Source organism: Spodoptera frugiperda, chromosome 26 (assembly GCF_023101765.2).
Source record: "Spodoptera frugiperda isolate SF20-4 chromosome 26, AGI-APGP_CSIRO_Sfru_2.0, whole genome shotgun sequence".
Classification (NCBI taxonomy): Eukaryota; Metazoa; Arthropoda; class Insecta; order Lepidoptera; family Noctuidae; genus Spodoptera; species Spodoptera frugiperda.
The window spans coordinates 1537582-1562773 of record NC_064237.1 but is presented as its reverse complement, the minus strand read 5'-3'; the positions used below and the strand labels follow the sequence as shown (position 1 = coordinate 1562773).

Sequence of the window (25192 nt, the reverse complement as noted above, 5' to 3'; positions counted from 1 at the left end):
TAATGTCCCTATCAGTGGCGTAACTACAGGGTGGCAAGTCCAGATGGGGCCCAGTAGGGCTGATGTCTGATCCGGAGCTGCGGACTACCTAGCGGGTTTACCGGGGTTCCGGCTCGAAAAGCAGGAGTAACAACGGGGTGGTTTTAGTCAGTAAGAGTCTGACACTCCCTCACGACTTGCCTAAGGCGGAAGTCATTGGATGAATTTCGTCCCTTTCCCTAAGGCTTTTTTTTATCTGGACTTTTCACTTTTTATATTCGATAGGCCTCCGCTTTTATGAATTTGCCACTGGCCTCCATATAGTTACGCCACTGGTCCCTATATTGTGCACTCTCTACATTATCGTAAGTCTACATTCTTAGGCCAAGAGCTCACCTTTGTTTTCACAAAATCATTTTGCGTTTACTTCAGTGTATATTTTTAAATATTTTTTATAGTATGTTGTATTTTACTAGTTACATAATAGGTTTGAATGCTAGAATACGAATACAAGTTTAAAAATTACATACATTTTTATCAATAAATAGGTATTTAAATATGGTTACAAATAAGGCTAATGGCACATGAATTTTAATTTGTATAATAGTAGTATTACTTTTTTTGGTTCTGTATAATTTATGTATAAGTAAGTACGAGTATTACGTTTTAAAAAAGTTAGGCAGTCCTCATTTAGGTAGTTAAATCAAATAACACTGAACGTTTTCGAAAGGGCTTCAAGTCGTCTCAATTCGGAATATTTTAATCAATAGTAATATAATTATCATTATTTTAAAAACAGTTAATTGCATTACAAATTAATTAATTACTTTTTGAAATTTATCCACCGATAAAAAAAAATCGTTTCTTTAGGTAGTTGGGCACACGCGTCTCGTGGCCCCTCTGTTGGCGTCTTCGACACTAAGACTTATCTTATTTCCCCGTGGTATAATAATTATAGCTCTGGATCCCAACAATCATTCGATCTTAATATCTATAAGTAAGTAGGCATTACTTATAGCCCTAAATAGGCAATAAAAAAGAAATTACGATCCAACTCGTCACCAAAACACGTGCTGCACAATACGAGGCGGATAATCTTAATTGCTTTAAATTGATGTTTCATTTAAATAACTGACCCAATTGACAGACAGACGCGCCTTCAATTGACTGAGAAATTGAGACAACTTTGAAATGTGTACCAGAAATAACTAGGAGTGATTTCTGTGATTAAAATAAAGATGGTATTATGAAAAGTATTTAAAGTGGTAGGTATACAATAATCTAACATTGGATGACTACGAAATAAATAGTTTATGTACTCCATTCTTAAAAGGAGATCGAAATAAGACGTGTGTACAACAAATTTGGCTTAAATTCATCTAATTTGGTGTTTTTTTATCACTAAAATTAACTCTTAGTAACTAAACAGCTGCCTACAATTCGTTTTTAATAAAGTTTTCGATTCTACCTATGCTAAAAGCAAACTATATGTAGGTATAGATAGAATTCAAATTTAATAAATGCCACTTAAAAACTAGAACTCCGTTTGCGAAGTTAAATGTTATTCGTTTTCGAATATTATTTAATTTAATTTAAGTACATTTTTGCATAAATACTTTGATACCTAAACGACTACAGGAATAAATATTCATAAATACTAATTTAATAAAATATGGGAACCGTTAATTTAATAATCTGTGCCATTTAGGTGATTGAATAAATTATGGTACTCTACTCTTAGACTAGGCAAGGCAACTCCATACATTTCTTCTGTTTACGTAACAGAGATCTTTCTGTGAATGCATACTCGTATAGGCATTTTAAGATGAATTAGACTTGATTTACGTCACCATATTAACTCATTGGAGTTTTGCTGTCTCTATGCAATATGTATTTTTAATCAGACATCATTTACTAGGCAGCGCTGCTGTAGTATTGCCATACTATTAATTTACTGATTGACCGGAGCAATAATTGGACTAACATGACTAAATTCGCTAGTGGCGCCACTCGCATAAAAATGAATTTTATTATATAGGGTGGCAATTTGCCAACTGATGCTGAACCAAACCTCCTGGGTGGTCCTCCAGTATATTAATATTGTTATTTTACTTCAGGTGTTCTGTCGGTCTAAGGCTCTAAGCCATGCTGACGTTGTCGAGGGTTGCACGACGAAGTTGGTAGTTCTTCACCGGTTGTATGAGAGAGACTAGTATACCTGCCACTACGATCCAGCCGCCAGCTAGGTAGAACGACAGCTCCCAGGATAGTGTCACGTCGTAAATGAAACCTGGAATCAATGAGATTATTTTAAATTGTAATCTACCAAGTCCACTAACATGTTGCATCAGTAAACACCACGATTGTCCCAATCAGAAAATCTCAATAGTTATAATAGAAAGTCAATTCTTTCAGTTTTGTAAATAAAATCAATTCCCTATTTACCTATGGGCAGATTTTTCAAACAACAGATAATTCTTAACTGTACAATAAACATTTGACTGATTTTAGTATATCCGATCTGGCGTTGGAAAAATCGACCCTATGTCTTGTAAGGTATAGTTTCATAATGTATAAGATAATTACCTGATAGCGGTGGACCAATTAGATGACCGATACCCTGCGCGAGTAACACCAACCCATATGCCGAAGTAAAGTCGTCCAAAGACACCAGCTTGACCAACAGACTCGGTGTGAAGGTATACGAAGCTGCGAAAAACAACCCAAAGGCTGAGGCAGCAGAGGCTAGAATCCAGTAATTGGTGGCTGCGGCTGGTGGAATGGCTGCCACAGAAGCACCGCAGAGTACAAGGCACACAGCATATAGGCCTCCTATGGAAACTTGGGGGAAATCTCCTATCCAACCAAGACCGACCTGGAAAGAAGAAATATATTTCGTCAATAAAACTGAATACGTTTAGTCTGGGATACTAGACACGGTGCAGTCGACATTTGTCGGTACAGTCAAATGTCTCTATACATTGACTCTATATGAATATTATGAACTCGAGTGTCTTTAATTGGTGACACGATATCAAGTGTAAACAGCATTTATGTTGTTGCCATCAAGAAAAAAAAGCATTTATGTCAAAATTTCTGACGTAGTCCGACCACAATTAACAAGAAAATCATACCTAATATACAAGTTTAAGATTAAAATATTCTTTATTTCAACATAGAATAATATACCCGCCAGTTACAACAATCAAATTAAACAACCGTGAAATTAGACGAACTAGGTAGATACTCCATTTCATGCTACGAGTACGTATGTGAGTAAGAGCGTGTATCAGTCTGACCAAGAGTCTAACAAACAATTTGTCACACAAAGTAAACTTCCAAAGTATGAAAAGCCCACCTAATCATTGTCTCATGACCAAGAAATCATGAGCATACGCTACAGCTACGCTTCACAGTTATAGCATTCATAATGAAATACATTTAGAAATGCTACACAGCCACAATTTGGCACAAACAGCGTCCTCAGATATTTGGAAACTGGATATTATCTATTTCTGGCCACCAGTGCCAGCACAGTTATGTCAAGTCACCTCGGGTTTCGTGGACCTTGGAGCAAAACCAGACCAAGATCAGCCTCGTGACACACATGAGCAGTACAGCACAGTTATGCGCCATTTGAAACGCAGATTTATTATAATTGTCTTAAATAAAGATTTACTAAAACAACTCTCACAGAAACTGAAATTAGAAGTTGGCTTTACGTACTGTGGCTCCATAATATCAAAGATTGATAAACAGAATGCTGTGTAAAACCTCATGCATTATAACGGAACCAATTAATAAATGTTATAAGTTCTGAAAAAGTTGCAATTGCACTGTATTCAAATGATAGGTTTAGGTTCTTTTTCTAATTAGCCCAAATATGTATGTATAGAAGCTTGGAGAGTATTATTTAACAAGGTCATATAACGTAAACTTTACTGAACCTAAAACATTAAAAAAACTGTAATGGAAACGTCTTAAATTTCTTACACTGGCGACAATCCAAGACCGAGGACTTGAGACGCGAACCTTAGAAGATATGTATTTTAGGCAAGAAGCCAAAAATAAGTAAAAAGCAGTATATCTAACAGATTGGCAAAATTTTGGAATTTTAATAGAATAAATACTGTTTCACATAAATTGGGGAAAGGTTATTGAACGTGCCAGATTGTTTATATGTTTTTATTTCATCATCATCAGCTGGAAGACGTCCACTGTTGGTAAAAGGCGTCTCCCTACGTCCTCCACGTGAAACGACAAGCCGTCACCTGCATCCACTGGCTGTTGAATTTGTTATAGAAACCTCAAACAGGCCTATTGGATACTTAAAATGATGTTTTGCTACTATGCTTATAATATAGCAATATAACTGCAAATAGTCATGTTCTGTGCCTAAGTATTTTTAAATTGAGAGCTGATGTTCACTAACGCAACCAAAACACTACAACATCGTGCAATGGACAGTGAAAACGTTTAAAAGTAAATAATAAAATATGAAACAACAAACTTACCATTCCAATAGTATTAGTAATTCCAATCAAGCTGAGCATGCCAGCGCCTTCATCATCAGTATACCCCTTATGAATCATGTGCTCAGCGAGGTAGAAGTAAGGCACGATGAACCAGATAAACAAGATGATGGTGCCCAAGCACAGGAGGTTGAACGTCATGCGCTTGAAGAGGGTCACGTTGAACATGTCTGCGAGGCAGCTGAAGCAATCGTCGTACCAGTTCTGGAAGCAGTTGGACAAGTTGTAAGTAAAAAGTTAACATTGGTTCTAGGTAAACATTTGCAAGGGAAGCCGAGACCGGGTTTAACGTAGCTCCGATTCGAAAAGCAGGAGTAAGAACGAGATGGTTTTTAATCAGTAAGAGTCTGACACTCCCTTTCGCCTCGCCCAAATCGAGAGAAGACTTTGTTTGATTTTCACTTCTAAAAAATTGAGTTCAGTCGAGACCAGTGGCTGACTATATCAATATCTTAATCATTAATTTGATAAAAACTTTAAGAAACAATTTTAAGCTAGCTAAGATTTGTGATGACCGCCAAAATCAACGCGGATGCATCCTAATTATTACTACACCTGATTCAAGAAATTCCTTAAAAGACTAATTTATGAACGGTATACTAAAGTTAAAAATTACTTAACAATACTTCTTACCTCTTCCTTCTCATCGATAGTGATCATAGAATTCTTGAATATGTCAGGACATGAAGATGCCTTCAGCCTATACCTCTTTATGTTCAACATCGCATTTCTGTGGCTTATAGAGTTTAAGGGCATCTTCAAATCCCTCAAGTAATGATGATTTACAGAGAGTTGCTTTTTCAACCAATCTTTTCTGTTTTCTTTACTATCTTGCTTTACCAGTTCTCTGTCATCCTTTGTTTCCGACTGAGCCTTCCTCATTACCTTTCTCTTCGGATTCTTAAGTTCATATTTGTCCGAAGTCTTATCTTTGTTCTCATATTTCTCTGAATTCGTTCGCTGTAGAACATCATTCGTGTACTTAACTACAGGGGGGTCGTCCAATTCGTTGCTCGGTTCTTTTATCGGTTGCTTCTTCGTTCGATTTATGGCAAATGCTGGATATTTCACCTCGATCCCATAGGCCCTGCTAGTCTTCTTTACTAACGTATCTAAAGTTCCCATTGATAACTGAAATAGAGAAACGTATTTTAATAACAGGTCAACAACCATAAAATACTGTGTGGTATCTAAGTAATTATTTATTTACTTTAACTAGATAAGTTGATTAGAAAAGAGATTTGGCAAAACAAATTAACTGTTACTGCCATAATAAATATTTGTAGGCGTATCTCGTTTTGCTGTTGCTAACCAAGATACGTATACAGGTACATACCTTCTCGCTGTAAGTGAGATACGTAGGTAGGTTCTCTACGGATTGAGATTTTGAATTGAGACGTTTACATTTCTTAAGTTTCATTATCTCCTGGTGACGTTTGATGTTGTCTGCCTCTTGTTTGATCACCTTTTCCGGAGAAACTCCTCTTTTGATCAAGCCAACCATACTCTTGCCACGCGTTGGTGCATCAAAATCAAAGACATACGGAATAGAAATTGAAGCTGAACTGGAATATCTGGACTTATCATCATCTTTCTTAAGTTTTCCTTCATCTCTGCTGCTCTTCTGTCGTTTCTGTTCTTCTATCCACCATTCTGGATCTCTCATAACGCACCCACAAACACATAGATTCAAAAGTGTCCCAGAAAGTAAGAGAATTGTACCTCTCCATCCGTACTCGTCAATGAAGTATTGTGTCATAGGTGCATACAAGAATGTTCCTACGCCAGTACCACAAGCTCCTAAGCCTACAGCCAGATTCCTTTTTTTCTCGAACCAGTATGCTATAGACACAACAGCAGTAACATAGACCAGCCCGAGACCCAAACCAGCAATAACTCCAAAAGTAATCATCATCATTTCTAGGGTTGTAGAAATCGAGGCTAGAACAAATCCTAATGTTGAAATTAAGCCACCAAGAATGGTCATGCTTCGACAACCATACCTGTCAACTAAAGCACTCATCACAGGCCCGGAGAGTAGTGGCACAGCGATGAACAGGCTGCCGATCCAGGCCGTTGTAGATTTGCTGGCTTCAAATTCTTCTAAAAACTCTATGTACAGCAATCCAAAAGAAAAACTGATTCCATCTGCTATCATGGATATTATGAAAGAAGACATCACAACCACCCAACCCCAGCCACCATCAGGTATCTTAACTTTATCTTTATCAGATTTTCCTTCATCTTGTTTCTTAGTCTCGATACTTCTATCAGCAGGATTCACGGTTATTTTAACAGTATTAGCTTTCGGCTTATCCAGTAACGCAATAGCTTCATCGCCCAAGTTAGGAAGTTTCTTTTGAATGGTTGGAAGCCGTTCTCGTGTGCTAAATTCTAGGTCAGGGCTCGAGAACGAAGCAGTGCCAACACTAGTAGTGTCATCTTCTTCACCTTTGCAAATTCCTGATGTGGAGTCAGACAGAAGAGATTCTCTTACAGCACTTTCTCTTACCAGTTCCTTATTCTTTGGAGTCCTAGTAGATCTCAAAATAACTGGTTCCCAATCTTGTTCCATTTTTATGTTTGTACTACAAATAATACCATAGAAAAATACTGGAAGTTGTTAAATGTTTGTTTGTGAATTTAGGTTCTTAATCTTGGGTCTCGGGCGGAGTAGCGGCTGGCTTGCCTTGCCACACTGTTAAGTTTCAAAGTATTTGGCTTATTTTGACCGGCCACCATTAAGAACCGGGGTAGGATCTGATCAGTGACGTCACCCATACACACGTGTTGGCGGTAGGTGGCGCAACTTAGCGCCACAACTTGACGACCCAAGAACGCAGAGCTCGCTGTAGCGATATTTATATCTGTGAACAATACAATTGTTATGATTAATCCCATTGCCTTTTATTACCTACTCGAAAGAGTTAGCAGTGGCACAGAATACGCAGTGGTCCGCAACGGCATTAATTAACTAAGTACTAGACCTACCTAAAGCAAACTCAGAACAGAATTCGTTAAATATTTTTATTTACCACTTACTGGGGCTGTTTCAGGCACTTCTGTAATGCTAAAGAGGTAAAACAAATAAGGTAAGCTAACCAAATAAGGCCTACCTTATTTTTATTACCGCCTAGCTCGTAGGTTTAAAATGACAATGGGCTGATAATTTCAAAATCTTATATTTATTTATTAAACTTTGTAAAAATGGAATCAAAATGGCTTTAGAAACAAAAATTACAATTTTGTAAACACAAATAACTAAAGTGTCACTTTGGCCTTATTGGGAACCCTATGTCTTAATAAGGCCTCAATAAAAACTAGTAAGTATTCAACTTCTTAATTATAACAAAACTTTGTCAATGCTTATAATAAATGTAATGAGATCTTATTAATTAATTTTGGTCATTATACATCAGTCTAAACGAGTTTCTCATCATGTAATACCCAAGTAACATCTTTGAAGTCATCGGTACCCCAGCATCAGTCAAACGAATGAGAATAACTTCTTGTTCTGTAGCCAATTTAGCGACCGACCTAGCTTTCGTGTAGTGAAAACCACTCTTTAGATGATGCGTACTTCTTTGGAAGTTATATCTGGCTGCAGCAGCCTACCGGGTAAAACAGGGTGCATAAAATTCGAAGGGTGAATAGATACTATGAAGAATTTCCCGATATCCATTCACCCCTTTTCTGTATCTATTCACCCCGTTAACCCCTTTCTACCATTTTAACAGCGTTTTCCATCTTTTGCAAAATCCATTGGCTTTCTTTTTGACAGAAGCTGGTGGTCCGTTTTCTATGAATTCACTGAAAAACAACTATTCCGTAATAAGGCCTACATGTTTTTTTTGTAGGCTTTATTAGGGCATGGCACATAGGTAAACAAAACAAACATTATATGAAATACACCGATATTATAGCTATTTCACTAATGTGAGGAGATGGCTAAATGTATAATTGTCATACAGACAAAACACGGCACGTCGTATACTGATAAATATAAAAATACTAACAGTTTACGCTACTCGAATTTTATAAAAACTAAAGTACGCTCCACGTCGTGATTGTTTTCGTCTGTAGGTTCCAACATAATCGCGGCACGGGTTGCTTGCTGTGCTCAAATTAGTTAAGTAATGTGCATGCACACTTCTACAAACTTTGGCGACCATTTGACATCGGGAAGAGGGAAATTTTCAAAATAGGCTTTATTGGGGCATAGGCCTTATTTGGTTAGGTTACTATACATATTTTCTTTTTCAATATTCACAGTATAACTATGGCTCCACTAACGCAGTAAAACAGTCTTTGCTCATTCCCTATAGCAGACATTTAAGATTTAACTATGTACAATCTACAAGGTTTTATATATAAGTCATAATATTTGTGAACATCTAAAGTTAATCTATTTAAGTGAATGGAGGGCGCGGTTTTTTTACCTATATCCTTAATTCGATCGTCGATCGTATCTTCCTTGTTTTAAAGCACCTTTTTGCCAAACATCTGTTACATTAGATTATAGTCAAGTAAGTTTCGAGATTCATATTCATAGAGTGATAGCACAAAAAAGGTAGACCGTAGACCGTGAAGGCCACAGGGGTTAGAAGCACTCCATAGTCAATATTATTAATTCAGCATTTTGTACTATTACATACACGTAGGTCCATTATATGCTTCCCAATCAGTAGTCAGCAAGAAGACAAAATATGATCCTCCGCGAAATGAAAAAATAACACAAGACGACACTTCTGTCCAATAAATACCACGGTTAAAGCTGGAATTAAACTAATTCTACAAAGGAAACAATTGGTTACAATTATTATGCGTTTTTCTCAAATATGGTTCAAGTTCAACTCCATATTATTATGATCTCTTTAAACGTTATAAAATTAGCAGTGATAGTACAAGTTTCTTTAGTAACAATGATTGTTTATCTATTTTTGACGCAATAACATCAAAGGGATTGGATTGTTTCAGTAACTGTTTTGCCTTTATTCTGGAAACTGGAGAAAATCTTAGTGTGGGACACATGAAAAATAGTTATAGTGGTACCTAACTGAACCAGAATGATATAAATTGATCCTTGACTAAGAAAAAGTTGGGAACCCCTAATAGAGACATGTTAGGGAATTATATAACAAAGAAAACCTATTTAAAAAATATATTAAATATCTAGTAACCTGTATAACTATCCACTCATTAGGTAATAGGTACCTACTTAATAACATTGGATGGGTAATCGTCCTAATTAAAAACATAGGTGTACACACACTACACTATACACTTTCGCATTTCGCATCATTAAGAATTAAGTGTTAGTAGGATCTATAAAGCAAGCACCTATTCACTTTTAATTTAGATAGGTACCAGTGCTTTAAAAATAATCCGTAAAGATTTCTGTCTTAAAATTAAAGTCAGAGAATCACTACACTTGATTTAAAATGTCGTAGGTCAGGTATTTACTTACATGATCGTCATGTTATGTAGGTACAGTGCCAATATACCATAAATAATTAATCACACTGCTTAAATAAACAGATTTTAAAACTGAATCGTGAGGAATCACTTTCATTTCATTTAAAAAACATAACTTATAACACAGATTAACTTAGGTATTTTAAAAGATGTCCATTTCAATTAATTCATCAAGAAAAAAATAAATATAAATAAATACGAACGGCGCGGGAAACAAAACAGTTGACTTCTAACTAAAACAATCGATCGAAATTTGAATTTGAATGAATTCGTAATAATAGCGTATCAAATGATGGATAATTAAAAAAATATTAACATTCTTACTAACCTGCATAAAACCTCTAAGGTAAATAACTCGTCAGACGAGCACTCAAAACGGTATCCCAGGTCTATATACGACCGGCATGAGACGAAGCGATCAATAAAGGGTGGCTCTGGGAGGACAGGGTGGCGCCTCCATGGACATCACCAGGATCCTTGACCCCCTCTCCCCCTCTCCACTCAAACCAATGCACGATTACCAAGGGACTTTTGTATAGTAGGTCAGAGGTCTTTCAAACTGGTCGAGTCAGGCTGAAACCTTGTTACGTAGCCGTGACATCACATGAAAATATAATGCATTATGTGCAAGAAGTTAGAATGATAGATAGTTTGTGTAATACTATAATGTTGAGTTAATGTTTAATTAATATCTATGGTGATTAATAGTATTTAAGTAATTTGCTATTACCACAGTCCACACGCGCCACAAATACCCAGAAATATCTTAGCGGGAACCCTAAAATTTAATTAATTTTACTGCAATGCATGAAATATGAATTATCAATATAAAAAAAATCGCCTTATCGGCCGGCAACGCACTTGTAACAACTCTGGTGTTTTGAGTGTCCACGGGTGCCAGCGATTGCTTACCATCAGGTGATCCGTCTGCTAGTTTACCGGCTTATACCATAAAAAATATTACATTAATGTTTTATTCTTATGTATTTACCTATCCACATCCACTAACTTTATAAAAAAAATCCCATGTAATGTAAGTAAGTACAGGTACTAAGACTACATAGACATCTAAGATGTGTTGCTATCAGGCCATGGTAGGCGCCTTACCGCCTTGACGCAAAAGAATAAGATCCCTCGGGGGTGATTTACGTAATAGTCTGTCAACAAGCGTGGTATTATATTGTTAAAATAGATCGCTTCAAGGAAAGTTCCACTTGACAAGACCCGTGGAATATGACGCAAACACAGTTTTTATTTGTTTAACATAAATGTATAAGCAGAGCCGAGTTATTAATTTAGTGTTTAAATGTCATCATTCATCCATCATATTATTTTGATATTATTATCTGTGGTAGCCAGACTTTCATGAATTTTCAATTGAAACCACTATTTAAATTGTTCTTAGACGATCAGACTAACTTTAAACACCTTAGCAGATTTATTTCCTTTACTATTATAGAAAAGTATTTGTTTTATATTACCTTACGCAATATAACGAGCAACATGAAACATACGCAATCATTTGCTAATCACAATCATCAGGCGCTTAGAAAAATATTATTTGTCTTTCCACAAAGAACATTGTAGTGTCCTAAATAAAAACTAAATAGGTAAGTACCTATTATCTGTTAATGTCCAACATCTATTACTTTGCTAACAACTACCTATTAGGGTAATAATGTCTAGTCTAAGTCACAAGACAATATTTTACCCTGAATTCCCTTGAGGACTTTTTTTATTAGGTAATTCGGCGCTTGTAAATATTTACGACCAAAAGTTCACGAAAATGTCATTCACGAGGCCTGCGTACCAGGTGAAAAGGTAACTTAGTATAAAATATTTAGGTGTTATGGTACGGAACTAGCGACGAATAAAAGATTTTACATAATTAATTATGTACAATACTAATTCTAAGTAGCTTCTCTCCTATAGTTCAAATAAAATTGTATTAAAGCAAGGTTAAAACTTACTTTAATTAAACTTTAAAAAAGAAATGTTGATGAGTTTCCTTGAAAATTTGGTAACTCATAACTGTGGATAGTTCCTTAATCCAACAACGATGGTCTGCTTTACCTATATTTATCTATCCCATTAGCGAAAAGAAAGTAGTTTATGGTATAGCTCTTAAGGGTCAAGGTTATCACGCACATAAATAGTATCAAACATCAATATACAAAGCAGTAAAGTAACAAGAAACGCCGGCGAAGAAAACAGCTCCATTGTTTATTTTAACAAGAAAAAAAAATAGCTACGAAAAAATATAATTTATGCGTAATTATGGGGTTAAAAATCCTTGTTAAAAATATGAATAAAGCGAACAAACAAAATTGGTACCAGTAGCATTTCAAATATTTCTTTTTAATTATTTGAACGCGACTCAAATAATCCTGACGATGAACGCATTGGAACGCATTGTTTACGAAAATGTTGCATGTACAAAAAATATTACTATTACAAAAAGAAAGCAAACTTTGGTTATTAAATATTTATGTTAAAACCTATAACATTTTAAAAAATATTATTATTAATAATTATATTATAGCAAGTGCAGCTTTAGCTTAATATTTTTAATTATAGTTTACTGATTAAAATATTTTTTGTCTGTGCAGGAAGTTGATGTTTGATATTTCTGGCAACATTGGCACCGTTCTTTTTCTCTGTGAGTGTTGGAGACACGTGCGTCGTTTACGGCGAAATCTCTAAAATAATTCAAAATGACTGAAGGAACGGCAACAATCCGTACGCGCAAATTCATGACCAACAGGTAAATGTGATAATCTAACAGTTTCAAAGTAGTGAGAGTTAAAATCACTGTGATAAGTTGGTGCCTCGCCATGACAGGTTATGTGTGACAACGTTTTCGATATTTTTGTAGATTGTTGGCGCGCAAGCAGATGGTATGCGATGTCCTCCATCCCGGCAAGCCGACCGTCAGCAAAACTGAGATCCGTGAGAAGCTGGCGAAGATGTACAAGGTGACACCCGATGTTGTGTTCGTATTCGGCTTCAAGACGAACTTTGGTGGTGGCAAGTCCACTGGCTTTGCTCTCATCTACGACACCTTGGACCTGGCTAAGAAGTTCGAGCCCAAGCACAGACTGGCCAGACACGGCCTGTACGAAAAGAAGCGGCCCACACGCAAGCAGCGCAAGGAACGCAAGAACAGGATGAAGAAGGTGCGTGGTACCAAGAAATCCAAGGTAGGAGCGGCCGCCAAGAAGTGATGTGACGGTTAGGACTGTAAGTTAATAATAAAATCCAAAAAAACTATTTTGTTGTTATATTTTACTTATAAACTGAATGATGACAGGTGTGTAGGAGGTTAACTTCTCACCCGCACTACATTCAACAAAGTTGATACTAAATAACATAATATCCTTGATATATAGTTCTGTTATACTATTTAAAACTAAAATAGCATATTATATTTGAAGTTAAGACTAGTTTACCATTCAAAACTAAGATACCATGGTATATTTTTACGTTTATAGGTTTCAAACTTCTATACCTGATTAAGGCTGATGCTTGTTGATAAAATGTGTTATTATTTATCTATTTAAATGCAGCAGTATTTTCCTAGAAATAGTAGCCACCAAACTTTATTGCATGCATAGTCAGTCTTAAGTTGCATCAGGGAGGCTGATTTTATTCTATATCTTTGTGTATATGTTACAACTTGGAGTAATCTTTCTTATTATTTTAAGTTCAAAAAAGTGATATCGGACTTAAGTTATTGTAGAATTGAACATCTCATGAAAAGGGTTCTGAAGTCTGTTGATAGCATATAAGCAAGGACAATGTCCGGGTTACACCAATCCTGTTTGATCATCAAACACCTATGACAAGTGAAAAACAATGCAATTTAGGAGTAAATAAACACAAGATACATTAACTTATAGCTATATTTATTAAGTGTACTTTAAAATTTAATTATTTTATGATACATAGTTTAAAAATCTTGATTTATTGATCATTCATAGAATGTATAGATCGTAGGGTAAAAAAAAATATTTTACAAAAGTAAAGTTAACTTAAATACTTGAAAAATTTAGGCAACCCGGGGTTGATTGATATACATTTTTACAATATGACCAATAAGTTGTAGCTAAATACAAATATAAATCTGAGCAATTCTAGCTTCCAGGACTTGAAAAGTTGAAGTTTATATACAAACTCAGTTGAAGTTTGTTTGATAAGTTTTCCATGAACATATACTGGTCTGTCAGTATATGAGATACAATAGAAAACATGTGTCTTGCATAGATCTGTGCTCTGGCATACCACGGGTTAAACAAATAAATATCTACAATCTTTGTTGCCCATGTTTGTTGCTGTTCTGAACATCACTTATCATACACTTTGCTTTAATAAGTTCAAATTATTAAGACACTTTGTTAGAACTCTGCTAATACTGAGATAGTCTCTTGGAGCTTGAATATCTAAGTCATTTGTTCCTGCTGCTGCTGTCGTAAGTATGTAGGCAGGATTCCAGAACGCAACTTCGGTCTATTGTGGACTCTACGTTCGTGACGTCGTATCATCTTTCTGGAATGGAATAAGTATAAAAGTGTAAGTATTTATTTGTTAATGCTAAAACTGTAGTACATAATTTATGTATGTAGTGTAATAAGTTATGGAGATATTATATTCTATAATGAGGTATGTAGCTTTCTACATACCTCATTATAGAATATAATATCGTCTTCAACAGCCTTTAAAATGCCCCCGGCTGAGTAAAGACTTGTCACACGGATAAAGTTCTGAGCATTATCACCACTTGGTCATTGCGGGTGGGCGATTTTAAACTTTAGATTCTTTTCCTATTCTTCCGTAATAGATGTTGAACCTAAGTTGATGCACAGTTCCAGACTATGCTTATTACCCAACATTTTCGAAATATTAAACCTAAGTCAGCGGCGAGTTCTTAGATAGTTCTAGTCAACTAGTGAACTAGGAGTAAATTAACTTACAAAGGGAGTTTCATATTGAGCATCAAAATATTGGTATACCTAGTTGAAAAGGCTTTTCCACACGAATTGCAGACATGGGGCTTAGCTGTGCTATGTTGTGTAGCTAAATGATTTTGCAGCGCCTGTAAAATAAGTTATATTCCAAATTAGGAAGGAATAGCAGTATAAACATTTGTCTTAGACCTATACTCAGCTTCACTGAGATGAGACTGCATGATGATTGGTAAGATCAGAAGTAGTTTATGAGTTCGAGTGGTATGATTGCATCAGGGGTAAAACTAATTTTAGTAACTTTTAGTAGTATATTTTATCGACAGAGTACCTATGTGTAACTTGCACACACGCTTGCGCGCACACATACACCGTCACGGCTTTTATCTTCGAAGGGGTAGGCAGAGCAGACATTACGGCATGTAATGCCACTACAATGTACCACCATTTTATAATTCTCAAGTAAAAGGTGGTGAGCCTATTGCCATTATACTGGCAAATAAGGTACAATCAATTATAAACATTACCTCCTTAAATCTAAAGCTCTTGACACACACGTGGCAGTGATAGGCTGGCGGTAGGTGTCTCCTCTTATGCGAGGCGAGATTTGAAGAGTTGAGGAAGGTGGCCGGGCAGTGTGGACAGGTCAGGGGCCGCTCGCCGCTGTGGGCTCGCTCGTGAACCATCAGCGCGTACTTAGTACGAGCCCGGTATGGGCACTGGATACATGGATACAGCAGCTCTCCTGTGTGGATGAGCCTGCAAAGATTCAATTTATTCAGTAAGATCGTAAGTAACTATTAGATTAGTCTTGGAAATGTTTATATTGCTATCAAGATCTAAATCTGGATATTGCTTAAAATCTAAACTTATCTTGCTTAATTTCTAAAATAGATACCAAAATCTACGTAAGTAGGTAAATAACAGGAGTGGCAAGCCCAAAATGCTACATGCACCTAGAAAACTAGTAAGTACCACATGCAATATGCACAGGCGGGGTACCTGATGCACACTACGGACCTTACGATTTAACTATGCAGTTTTAACTGTACAGTTAAACCTCTTATTTCGTCAAGTTAAAAAGGTGTATAGAAGTTACAAGCAGTATTTTTCGCAATATTTAGTATAAATAATAACGATAGAAATACCTACCTACATAGTTATGTCAAGTAGGGAGTAGAGAAGACCAACAAGCAGTCACTTCATGCAGGTGTACGAGGACAATGGTTTGCTTACATGTGTCTCTTCAATCTCGTCATGGACTTCAGCTCCAGCCCACACGTTTCACACACGAAACTCTTATCGCCGCGAGAACACGGCAGTTTTCCATGTTCCGTGAACATTTTCTGATAAAAATAAGCATTTATTATGTTAAAAATAACTTATGGGCAGACGTGCTCCATCGTAGGCCGCATCATCACTTACCATCATGGCATCAGGTGAGATAGCGGCCAAACGTCGACCCATTAAATGTAAAAAAAAATTTCTTCGAGTTTTTCAACTGTGCATTAGGTAGGTATACCTATTTTATTTAACACATGGCCCATGCCCCTAAGACGTTTACTAATGTCGTACACAGACTCAAAACAACAATTTAAGGATCACATAAGGAGTTGTGCCGTGAGGGAATCGAACCCGTTACATGTTGCGCGACAGCCAGTTGCGCCGAGCTAGCGCACCAATGATGCAGTCAAAAATAATAAGTAATCTTTGATTGATTAATAAATTAATGATGTGCTGATTTTATCTATATGTTATGTAGCAACAATAAACGTAGCCTGCTTTACCTGGCTATCAAATATTTGTCGACATTTTGCACAAGTCCATTCCCGTACGACAGTCGCGCCTTTTTTCACAAAGTAGCCTCCATGGGGCTTCTTTTCTTTCTCTTCGGAATCTGATTCCATACTTGTCACTGTAAAAGCAATAAGGCACATGTAACTTGGTTGGTTAAAATTTTAACATAATTTTATTGGAGCTTATTGGTTTCTTACTGCGGCGCTAAGACCGCGTATTCATTTACTACACTACACTGACACAGCGACGTCAGCGCAGCGTGTGCACGGCGCTCTTACATTCACTCAATCTTTTTGATATCTACAATTTAATTTTTTTTATCATCATTATCATCAGACGTCCACTGTTGAACAAATGCCTCTCCCTTAGTCCTCCACGCCGAACGACAAGTCACCACCTGCATCCACTGGCTCCCCACGACTCTGACGATGTTGTCAGTCCACCTAGTGGGAGGTCTGCTTACGCTACGTCTTCCAGTCCGCGGTTGCCACTTGATCACCTTCCTAAATTCATTTCTTTACTTAAGCAAAATTTAGCAGAGTATTCTTACTTAGTTCAAGTTCCTGTTGCAGTCTCCACTGGGTGACCTCAGCAGTTTGCCTGAGCTGGTCTGCATTCCGCAGTACTACTTCACATGCCTTGCAAATGTACTGCGGTTTATTATCATCCTCAGTTACCTAGAAAATTAATAATTATGGATGATAGTTAGGACTTCATGGTGTTATACAGATGTAATTTTTGGGCAGTTCTTTACTTCTTCTCACTATAATTAAAAAAAGATCATAATAAAATATTAAGGGCTAGACCATTTTGCTGGCGACTTCATCTGTTTGGATTGGTGATTTAGGTTAATTTTGTAATAATTAGAAATTATAAGTCCAGGTTTCCTCACAATGTTTTCCTTCACTGTTGGTCAGTGTTAGAGACTACTACATGTGCTAAGAAAGTACACATTGGTACTTTGCCATTGGTAAGTTTCACACCCTCATGAATGAGAATAGGTTGTCTTAAGCCTCTGGGCCACCACAACATTTTCAGAGTAAATAACTAGTACCACCTATTAACAAAAGTTACCTGTATCTGCAACAGTTGTTTGATTACAACAGCTATATCAAAATCATTGCTGCCAAACATCCTCTTGCTGCCCGGTTTGAGGCACAGCCTGCATGTTTTTCTGTACCTTGGATTTTGTAATAACTTTCTTAGTGATCTGTAAAAATCAGTGATGGTGTTATTCTTATAATCATGATAAGTATTGAGGGATAGTAGCTCAGTTTAATTTGATGATCTAATAACTGACTATGGACTATTAAATCATCAATATCATGTATGCAATGTATAAACAATTATTAAATGCGGTATCTCATTTATTATTAAACCTATCGCTGTAGGTGGTATCTGTGTCTAAGCACCGGTAGCTTGAATATACTGGTAAACCCCTATTTTGTATATTTATAAATGTACACATAATATAAAATTTCATGAATGTCGTGAATTGAATAGATAGTGATAATATAAAATATCCTACACTGTACTTTTCATTTTCATTTTGAAAACAGGACAAATTAAATAACAAGTAATAGATACTTACGATACTGTTTTAAAAGTTTTCTCATCATTATTGGCTCTAAGCCATTTTATTTTTTCGAATTCGCCCGTATTTAGTTTTACTGACATCAGTTTTTGAACTAATAAACTAGAGGTCATGTTGGTTGCTTTAATATTTTACAATATTCTTTCTTATATTTATGAACAAACAGACAAGTCAACAAATCGATTATTAAAGGTTCTCTTGATCTTGATCTGATTTAAATCTTTTAAGATAGATAGTAAATAGTAGTGTGACAATAAAAGGCGATATTTGTACAACATCAGACAACATGCATACAAAAAAATACAGATTTTCTATTTCTCTCTGAAATCAAAATAATCTGCTTAGCTGTTTGGATTAACTGTCAGTGTCAAATAAATAAACCGTCAAACAACTGACGTCATTGTTGCCAGAAATAAAAAGATTGATTTAGTATCATTAATAGGTAAGTCTGACAGTCCCTTTCGTCCTCCCCAGACGACTGGGCTCTATGAGGACTTCCTACCTTGGGGTCAAAAATAAGTATCATTAATTAATGGTAACCGTCCCTACGTCATTCGCATGCTTTCGTCAATTAATGATTGCATAAGTATTACAAGAAGACTGCGTCTTGCGTTGTAACAACCTCATTCTTCTTAAAATTGTAGAGCAATCGTGAACCTCGTCATCGGCAATCACGAGGACAAAGAGCCTAGGCACAGAATCTAAGGGTAATTGTCCATGACGCGTCATTTAGGTTTTTGTTGTAGTCAATTTGTTTGTTTATAAATCATGTTTCATATCCTATCCTGTATGAAACAAAAGCTGAAATTCTTTTCAGTCGCGTCAGATATTAGTAAAACATTGATTAAACAACCGCAAACACATAAAGTAAGAAAGTGCCAAAATAAATACATAATATACAAAGTCATCAATATAATGGTATAATGTACGCACAAGTTTCGCTATTCAAAACTAGACCTCGTCTCAGTGCCGCGATAATATTAGTGCTAGTCTATAGAAGTGTTCGTGTAGTAATTGAATGGACCACTCCTTGTCATTACTCGAACTGGGGAGACGCGCTACCATCGGCTGAAGATCCGACATTCATTCCTAAAGGCAAATCAATCTTCTTTCATGAGACATCGTGTCGTGGCAATCTTACTGTTCGTCAGGCCTGTTCCGTGGAGGCAGCCGCTAGAGCACACCCACAATGGCAGATCTATGTACTCTTCAGCTCACCCGTCACCAACCACGCACTCAGAACCACCTGCCTCAAACGTCTCCAAGAGTTCCCCAATATACAATTCCTACGGTTACACGTAGCTGAGTACTCAAAAGGAAGTGTTGTGCAATCTGTATTACTTAATGATGTAAAACACAGTAAATATCCAGTACACCATACTGCCGATATACTCAGGATTTTGACCCTTAACAAGTGGGGCGGGGTGTATCTAGACACTGACATGATAGTCACCCGGTCGCTGGAACAACTGCCTCTAAATTTCATTGCGGAGGAAACCTATGGTGATATCGCATCAGGCGTCATGTCTTTTGGAAACGATGATGTCGGTAAAAGGGTTACTGGTGAAGTATTGAAGTAAGATTTCGTGTTGTTACCCAATATTGTTTATCAAACCTAAGGGCAAAGATTGCTCAGTCACTATAATTTATAAACAGACACAGAATAAGTACTAAGTACGTATATCGTATACCCACGCTTATGTCAGAAAGACTAATTTTCACCCAATAAAAGTGACTTTAATAAATAGTGGATTTATAATTTATTTCCTATTGTTATTAGATACATCAGTAATAAATACAATCCGAAAAAGTGGTCGGTTAATGGCGCAGAGGCAGTACAAAAAGTTCTGCAGAGATTATGTCCGAAATTGAAAATGAAGGAAAAAGTACCTGTAAAAGACTGTAAAGGTAAGTTTTAATTTCGATATTAAACAAGCAGAGCCGTATTATTTATAAAACTAGGCAAGTGCCTAGGGCTAGGGCTCCAGGTAGGTTGCCAGATCGATTCTTTCTGTTATCGGGATCAATAACCGATTTTTCAGGATTTTAAGGTTTTGGTAGGGAGAAATAAAAAACCGGCCAAGTGCGAGTCGGACTCGCCCATAAAGGGTTCCGTAGCATCAAGTGGATGACATAATATATCCCCGAAGGGATAGGCAGAGGTGCACATTACGGCACGTAATGCCGCTATAGTAACCCACTTTTCACCATTTTGTGTTAAAGTCCAATGTAATAGGACAATAATGAAGCTTGCCATATCCTGCTCCGAGCTACTACCGTTGCAGTCGCACTTGCAACCACTCGGTGAACCAATGACTGCTTCGTTGGTCGAGTGGTCGCAAGTGCGACTGCCGGGGATTCGGGTTCGATCGGGCAAAGTATCACTGGCCTTTTTTCGGTTTTTCGAAAATTTCTCAGTGGTAGCACGGAGTCTGCAAATGTGCCAGGTATATGGCAATAGGTTCACCACTTATTACATGGGACTTACAACTTAAAATTGTGAAATGTGGGTGTACATTGGCACTATGTGCCATAATGTCATAGATAATGTGCACCTCTGCCTACCCCTTCGGGGATAAAAGGCGTGATGTTATAAAAAAATTAAATCTTGTATTTTTCAGGTGTCCAGATATTCGGTTACGAGCTGTTCTACCCTAAATATTTCTTGGAAGTCGACGACATGTTTCGGTCACCTGCAAAAAAATTTGACTTACATCGTCCTTACACGTACCATATGTGGAACTACCTGAGCCACAACAGGACCATATATAAGGGTACCATGTATCAGATCCTGGCTAAAACTTTCTGTCCGACCATTTATGAATCGTACCGCCACGAGTTTCATGCTGATATAGTGAAAGTAGAAGAAAAAGTAACAAAAAACTAAGTTATAGGTACCTAAATGTTTTAGTTTAAGTCTTTGACTGCCAATAGAAAACTGTTGAAGGCAAATCCTCCGCTAACGTCGGTCACCGGTGACCACCACGGCGTTCAATGTGTTAATTATTTTATTTTAAGTACTAGCGATTGGTGAGGTTTCACCCACTTTGCTCGACTTCTATTAATAATACGGTCGATGTTTTAGCCTATAACCTTCCTTAGTAAATGGATTATAGTCCATGTTGGATACAACACAGAAATAATGATACAAATCGGACCAGTAGTTTCGGAGATTAGCGCGTTCACACAAAGAAACTCTTCAGCGTAATATAATAAAGAGTGTGAGAAGTATAACATGTAGTTTTATTTATTCTCCACCAGGAGACCCTTATTGAATAAACCTTGATAGGTTGGATAACCAAGGACGTAGAAAAAAGGTGGACATGGTTGTAGTCCCTACACAACAGAAGCAACCTTTTTTTTAAACGTAAAAAAGTATAAAGTTTAACTATAAACGCTTGTGTTGTCGATTGTCATAATGGTGGTAGAATTATTATCATTAAGAATGATTCGCTTTTTGCTTTACTGTATCAAAAAAATAAAACACATAACCGTTATATACTCACTAAGAACACGGAAAAGAAATTTGTTTTTAATATTTTTTATGGTTATTAGTGCTGGCACTATTTATCTTGTCAAGATGAGAGGTGTTACAGATCGACCTAAGCCAGAACTTGTGTCCTGTTATAACCTTTATGAAGGTGATTCACTTCCATGGGCTGAAGGTAGCAACTTCTCGCCAAGGTTCGACTCGATATTCTTTCACGAAACATCATGTCGTGGAGTCTTAAACTCTCGTCAGGCGTGCTCCATCGAGTCTACGGCAAGGGCACATCCAACTAGACCAATCTATGTTTTGTTCAGTGGACCCGTCGCTGAGATAGTGTATCAGAGAAGCTGCATAGCTAAATTACGACGCTTTCCAAACGTACATTTTGCTAGAGTGCACATAGAGGAATATGCAAGGAACACCCCTTTGGACGCCTTAGTAGCAAGTAAGAAGTTAGAAGAGAGTTATTGGCCCGTAGAACACGCTTCAGATATCCTCAGATTTTTGACTCTGTACAAATGGGGGGGACTGTATCTGGACACAGACATGATAGTCATGAAGTCTCTGACACCGCTCGGTCACAATTGGGTGGCGAGGGAAAAGCTTGACTGTGCGAGCGTAGGAGTTATTGCAAGTTCCATGGACCACGTCGGTAGGCAACTTGCGCAGGCTCTTGCAGAGTAAGCATTACCATAGTTTCAATACCATTGCTTTTATATTTCTGGCAAAATAATTTTAAAATCTCGATATTACAATATCAGTCACGGGTCACAACTTCTAGTTAGAAGCGGCCTGTATTCAGCGGCTCCTTACGACCTACATAGTTTAACAACGTAAATATGTATTTTTAGTGAACTGCAAACGACGTTTAAACCCGATGTTTTCAACAATAATGGCCCGGCCGTGATGTTGAGAGTGCTAAAACGTTTGTGCAATAAATCCGATCCGAAAGAATGGACTGCAGAAACATGCCAAGGTAAATTTGTGAATTGCTCAACAAGTCTCTTAACCTTTTCACATGATGGTCTTTAAATTAGAAATTACAATACTTTAAGTAGGTAGTCAGAACTAGGTGATACTATGGACCGTGGATCTGGGGGCCTACACCGGTTTTCGAATCCGAAGTTTCGTTTAATCTTCGGCCGTAGGTTTTATTGATTTATCTACTAATAGAATTACTTGAAATAACGTTTTATTTTTAATTTTATATCAAAACGTATTTATTTATCTTCATTGAATTCGTTCAGTTTAGTTAACGAAAGTTCGCAATAAATAGAATTGTAGTATGCAATCTGCAAAATTTTGGACGAAACATCGTTTTTCGTTGAATTAGAGTAGGCCCCCGAATCGTGTTATCTTCGGACCTTCAAGAAAAGAACGTACTCCTTAAAAGGTCGAGAACGCACTAGTGACTTCTTTGGTGTTGCGGATGTCCAAAGGCGACGCTGATCGCATACCGTCAGGTGCCTTAGTCTGCTATTACAATTGTGTCACAATGGTCGAACACTGAGCAGTGCAAGAGGGATGGAGTTATACAACCTACATAGCTCCGTCCCCAGGTGATCCGTCTGACCCTTGCACGTTTGACTGTCTGCTTGTTTGCTCCTTTTATAATTATTTTCAGGTATCACAGTGTACGGTCCAGAATACTTTTACCCAGTCCATTATACAAACAATAGCGTATATTTCGAACCTGGAGAGTTGAAGAACGTTTCAAATGCCTACGCTCATCATTTATGGAACAAAATGACTTACAATCTTACAGTAAAAAAGGATTGCCCTTACGATAAGTTGGCTAAGAAATTTTGCCCTCTAATTTATGAGATGTATGGAGATGAATTTGGGACATAAAAATGTCAAATAATATTTTAACAAAAACCTGATGATGTTTTTACTGATGCCTAAAGGCACGTGAATATGGCGGGTGTATTTGTAATAGTTTCGTTCCGTAATAAGTACAATTTTTTAAGAGCTAGTTAGGTACTAAATAATATGCTTTAGTTACTTTTTTTTCGTTATCATGCACCTGCCGTATTGACCATTTAAGTTAGTATATTTATATGGGGTTAAAGATAAAAATAGAACACAAACAAATAATTAACAATGTATAATTTTATTATTTAATCACTCAATGACTTAATTAGGTAATTAATTTTACAGGATAATTGAATAATAAGTTTCTATCTTAATAATAGTTTATAGGAGGCATTGTAGCCGCGGTGTCACGGCGAACAGCAGTTTTAGAGAAAAAAAAATGTGATCTGTAGGTGGCGCTAGTGAGTAGTAAGATGTTAGTTCTTTATAAGTCGTAAATATATTTACGTGGACTCGTTTGTCGTGGCAGAAGCCTATCATACATTTACTATGGTTAGAGTCACATTTGTATGTGATGGCGCAAAGCGTGTCTCGTGGGTCACCAAATGCTTACAGGCGATTGGTGGTATTCAAGTATTTATTGCATCCATAATGTACATGGGTGTTGGAAAATACAGCATTTAATCACAATTATGGACCCTGTCGGGCACAGTAAATTATATGGCCTTTGCGCCACGCCACTCCACGACATACAAGTGTGTGTCTTATCAAAAATAGTCGAACTAATGGTTCATTTTAACATTACAACCTATCTCTAGATTTGCGTATTAGAGATAGAATTATGGACATAATTAAGCTCTATCTTTATTCATCTCTAATAATATATCAAATTCTTCCTCTAATAAGCAAATCATCTACAGATTAGTTACTAAACAGACAAGATATTGATACTAGGTAGACATGTTTAACTTTATATAAATATTCTGTAGAGTAAAGACTGCGAGCCAGTGGATGCTCAAAATAATATTATTTTTAAGTCTAACGACCATGACACCGCGGCAACAAGCCTCAATGTATTCAGAACTAATACATTACATAACTTAAATGCAAAAACTAATAAATATATTACTAATAATAATTGTATATCGTCAGTTTTTTATTTAACTCTGATCATCGCAGTTGCCTCTTTAAATTTAAAATAATATTATATTATTCTACATTCGAATAGTTTTATTTCTATTGCATTAAGGGACAGGGAAACATAATATATGGTCTTCCTATGCCACGCCTTTCTACGACATTCGTATTACATTTTATTTGGACCAAAATTGAGCATGGGCAAGTTAAGTTTTACATGAAATTTGTACTGAACTAATGGCTGTAAACAAATTGAGATTTTCGCAAATCTACATACTATTATCGAACTAAGCTTGGAATGAATAATGTGGACAAGATAACGACACAATAAATAAATATTTCCAATAATCTAATAGTAAAATAACAATAATTAATCGTAACGATTCAATTAGACACTACAGTTTACTTGTGT

At 36.6% G+C, this 25192-nt stretch overlaps 5 protein-coding genes across 5 annotated transcripts; 3 read left to right on the top strand and 2 right to left on the bottom strand.

Moving 5' to 3' along the window:
* Positions 1-855: 855 nt before the first annotated feature.
* On the bottom strand, positions 856-10412 carry LOC118264493 (monocarboxylate transporter 14). Its single transcript, XM_035577013.2, has 6 exons — positions 10315-10412; positions 5848-7378; positions 5145-5642; positions 4494-4715; positions 2566-2854; positions 856-2269 (listed from the first exon to the last, which is right to left on the bottom strand). Exons 2-6 carry the CDS (start codon positions 7084-7086, stop codon positions 2118-2120), a joined length of 2400 nt encoding a protein of 799 aa, XP_035432906.2. The 5' UTR covers positions 7087-7378; positions 10315-10412; the 3' UTR covers positions 856-2117.
* A 2183-nt stretch (positions 10413-12595) lies between these two features.
* Positions 12596-13256, top strand: LOC118264494 (40S ribosomal protein S24-like). The gene is made up of 2 exons (XM_035577015.2): positions 12596-12750; positions 12862-13256. Exons 1-2 carry the CDS (start codon positions 12701-12703, stop codon positions 13208-13210), a joined length of 399 nt encoding a protein of 132 aa, XP_035432908.1. The 5' UTR covers positions 12596-12700; the 3' UTR covers positions 13211-13256.
* Positions 13257-13878: 622 nt separating this feature from the next.
* LOC118264371 (zinc finger protein 62 homolog) lies at positions 13879-18702 on the bottom strand. Its single transcript, XM_035576859.2, has 8 exons — positions 18336-18702; positions 17819-17954; positions 17295-17421; positions 16735-16862; positions 16184-16293; positions 15475-15706; positions 14996-15078; positions 13879-14531 (listed from the first exon to the last, which is right to left on the bottom strand). The coding sequence occupies exons 1-8, from the start codon at positions 18449-18451 to the stop codon at positions 14426-14428; spliced, it is 1038 nt and encodes a 345-aa protein (XP_035432752.2). The 5' UTR covers positions 18452-18702; the 3' UTR covers positions 13879-14425.
* Positions 18703-19033: 331 nt separating this feature from the next.
* On the top strand, positions 19034-21459 carry LOC118264841 (lactosylceramide 4-alpha-galactosyltransferase-like). The gene is made up of 3 exons (XM_035577498.2): positions 19034-19914; positions 20119-20246; positions 20960-21459. The coding sequence occupies exons 1-3, from the start codon at positions 19262-19264 to the stop codon at positions 21223-21225; spliced, it is 1047 nt and encodes a 348-aa protein (XP_035433391.2). The 5' UTR covers positions 19034-19261; the 3' UTR covers positions 21226-21459.
* Positions 21460-21749: 290 nt separating this feature from the next.
* On the top strand, positions 21750-24802 carry LOC118264537 (lactosylceramide 4-alpha-galactosyltransferase). The gene is made up of 3 exons (XM_035577070.2): positions 21750-22508; positions 22680-22804; positions 23453-24802. Exons 1-3 carry the CDS (start codon positions 21757-21759, stop codon positions 23677-23679), a joined length of 1104 nt encoding a protein of 367 aa, XP_035432963.2. The 5' UTR covers positions 21750-21756; the 3' UTR covers positions 23680-24802.
* The last annotated feature ends 390 nt before the right edge of the window (positions 24803-25192 follow it).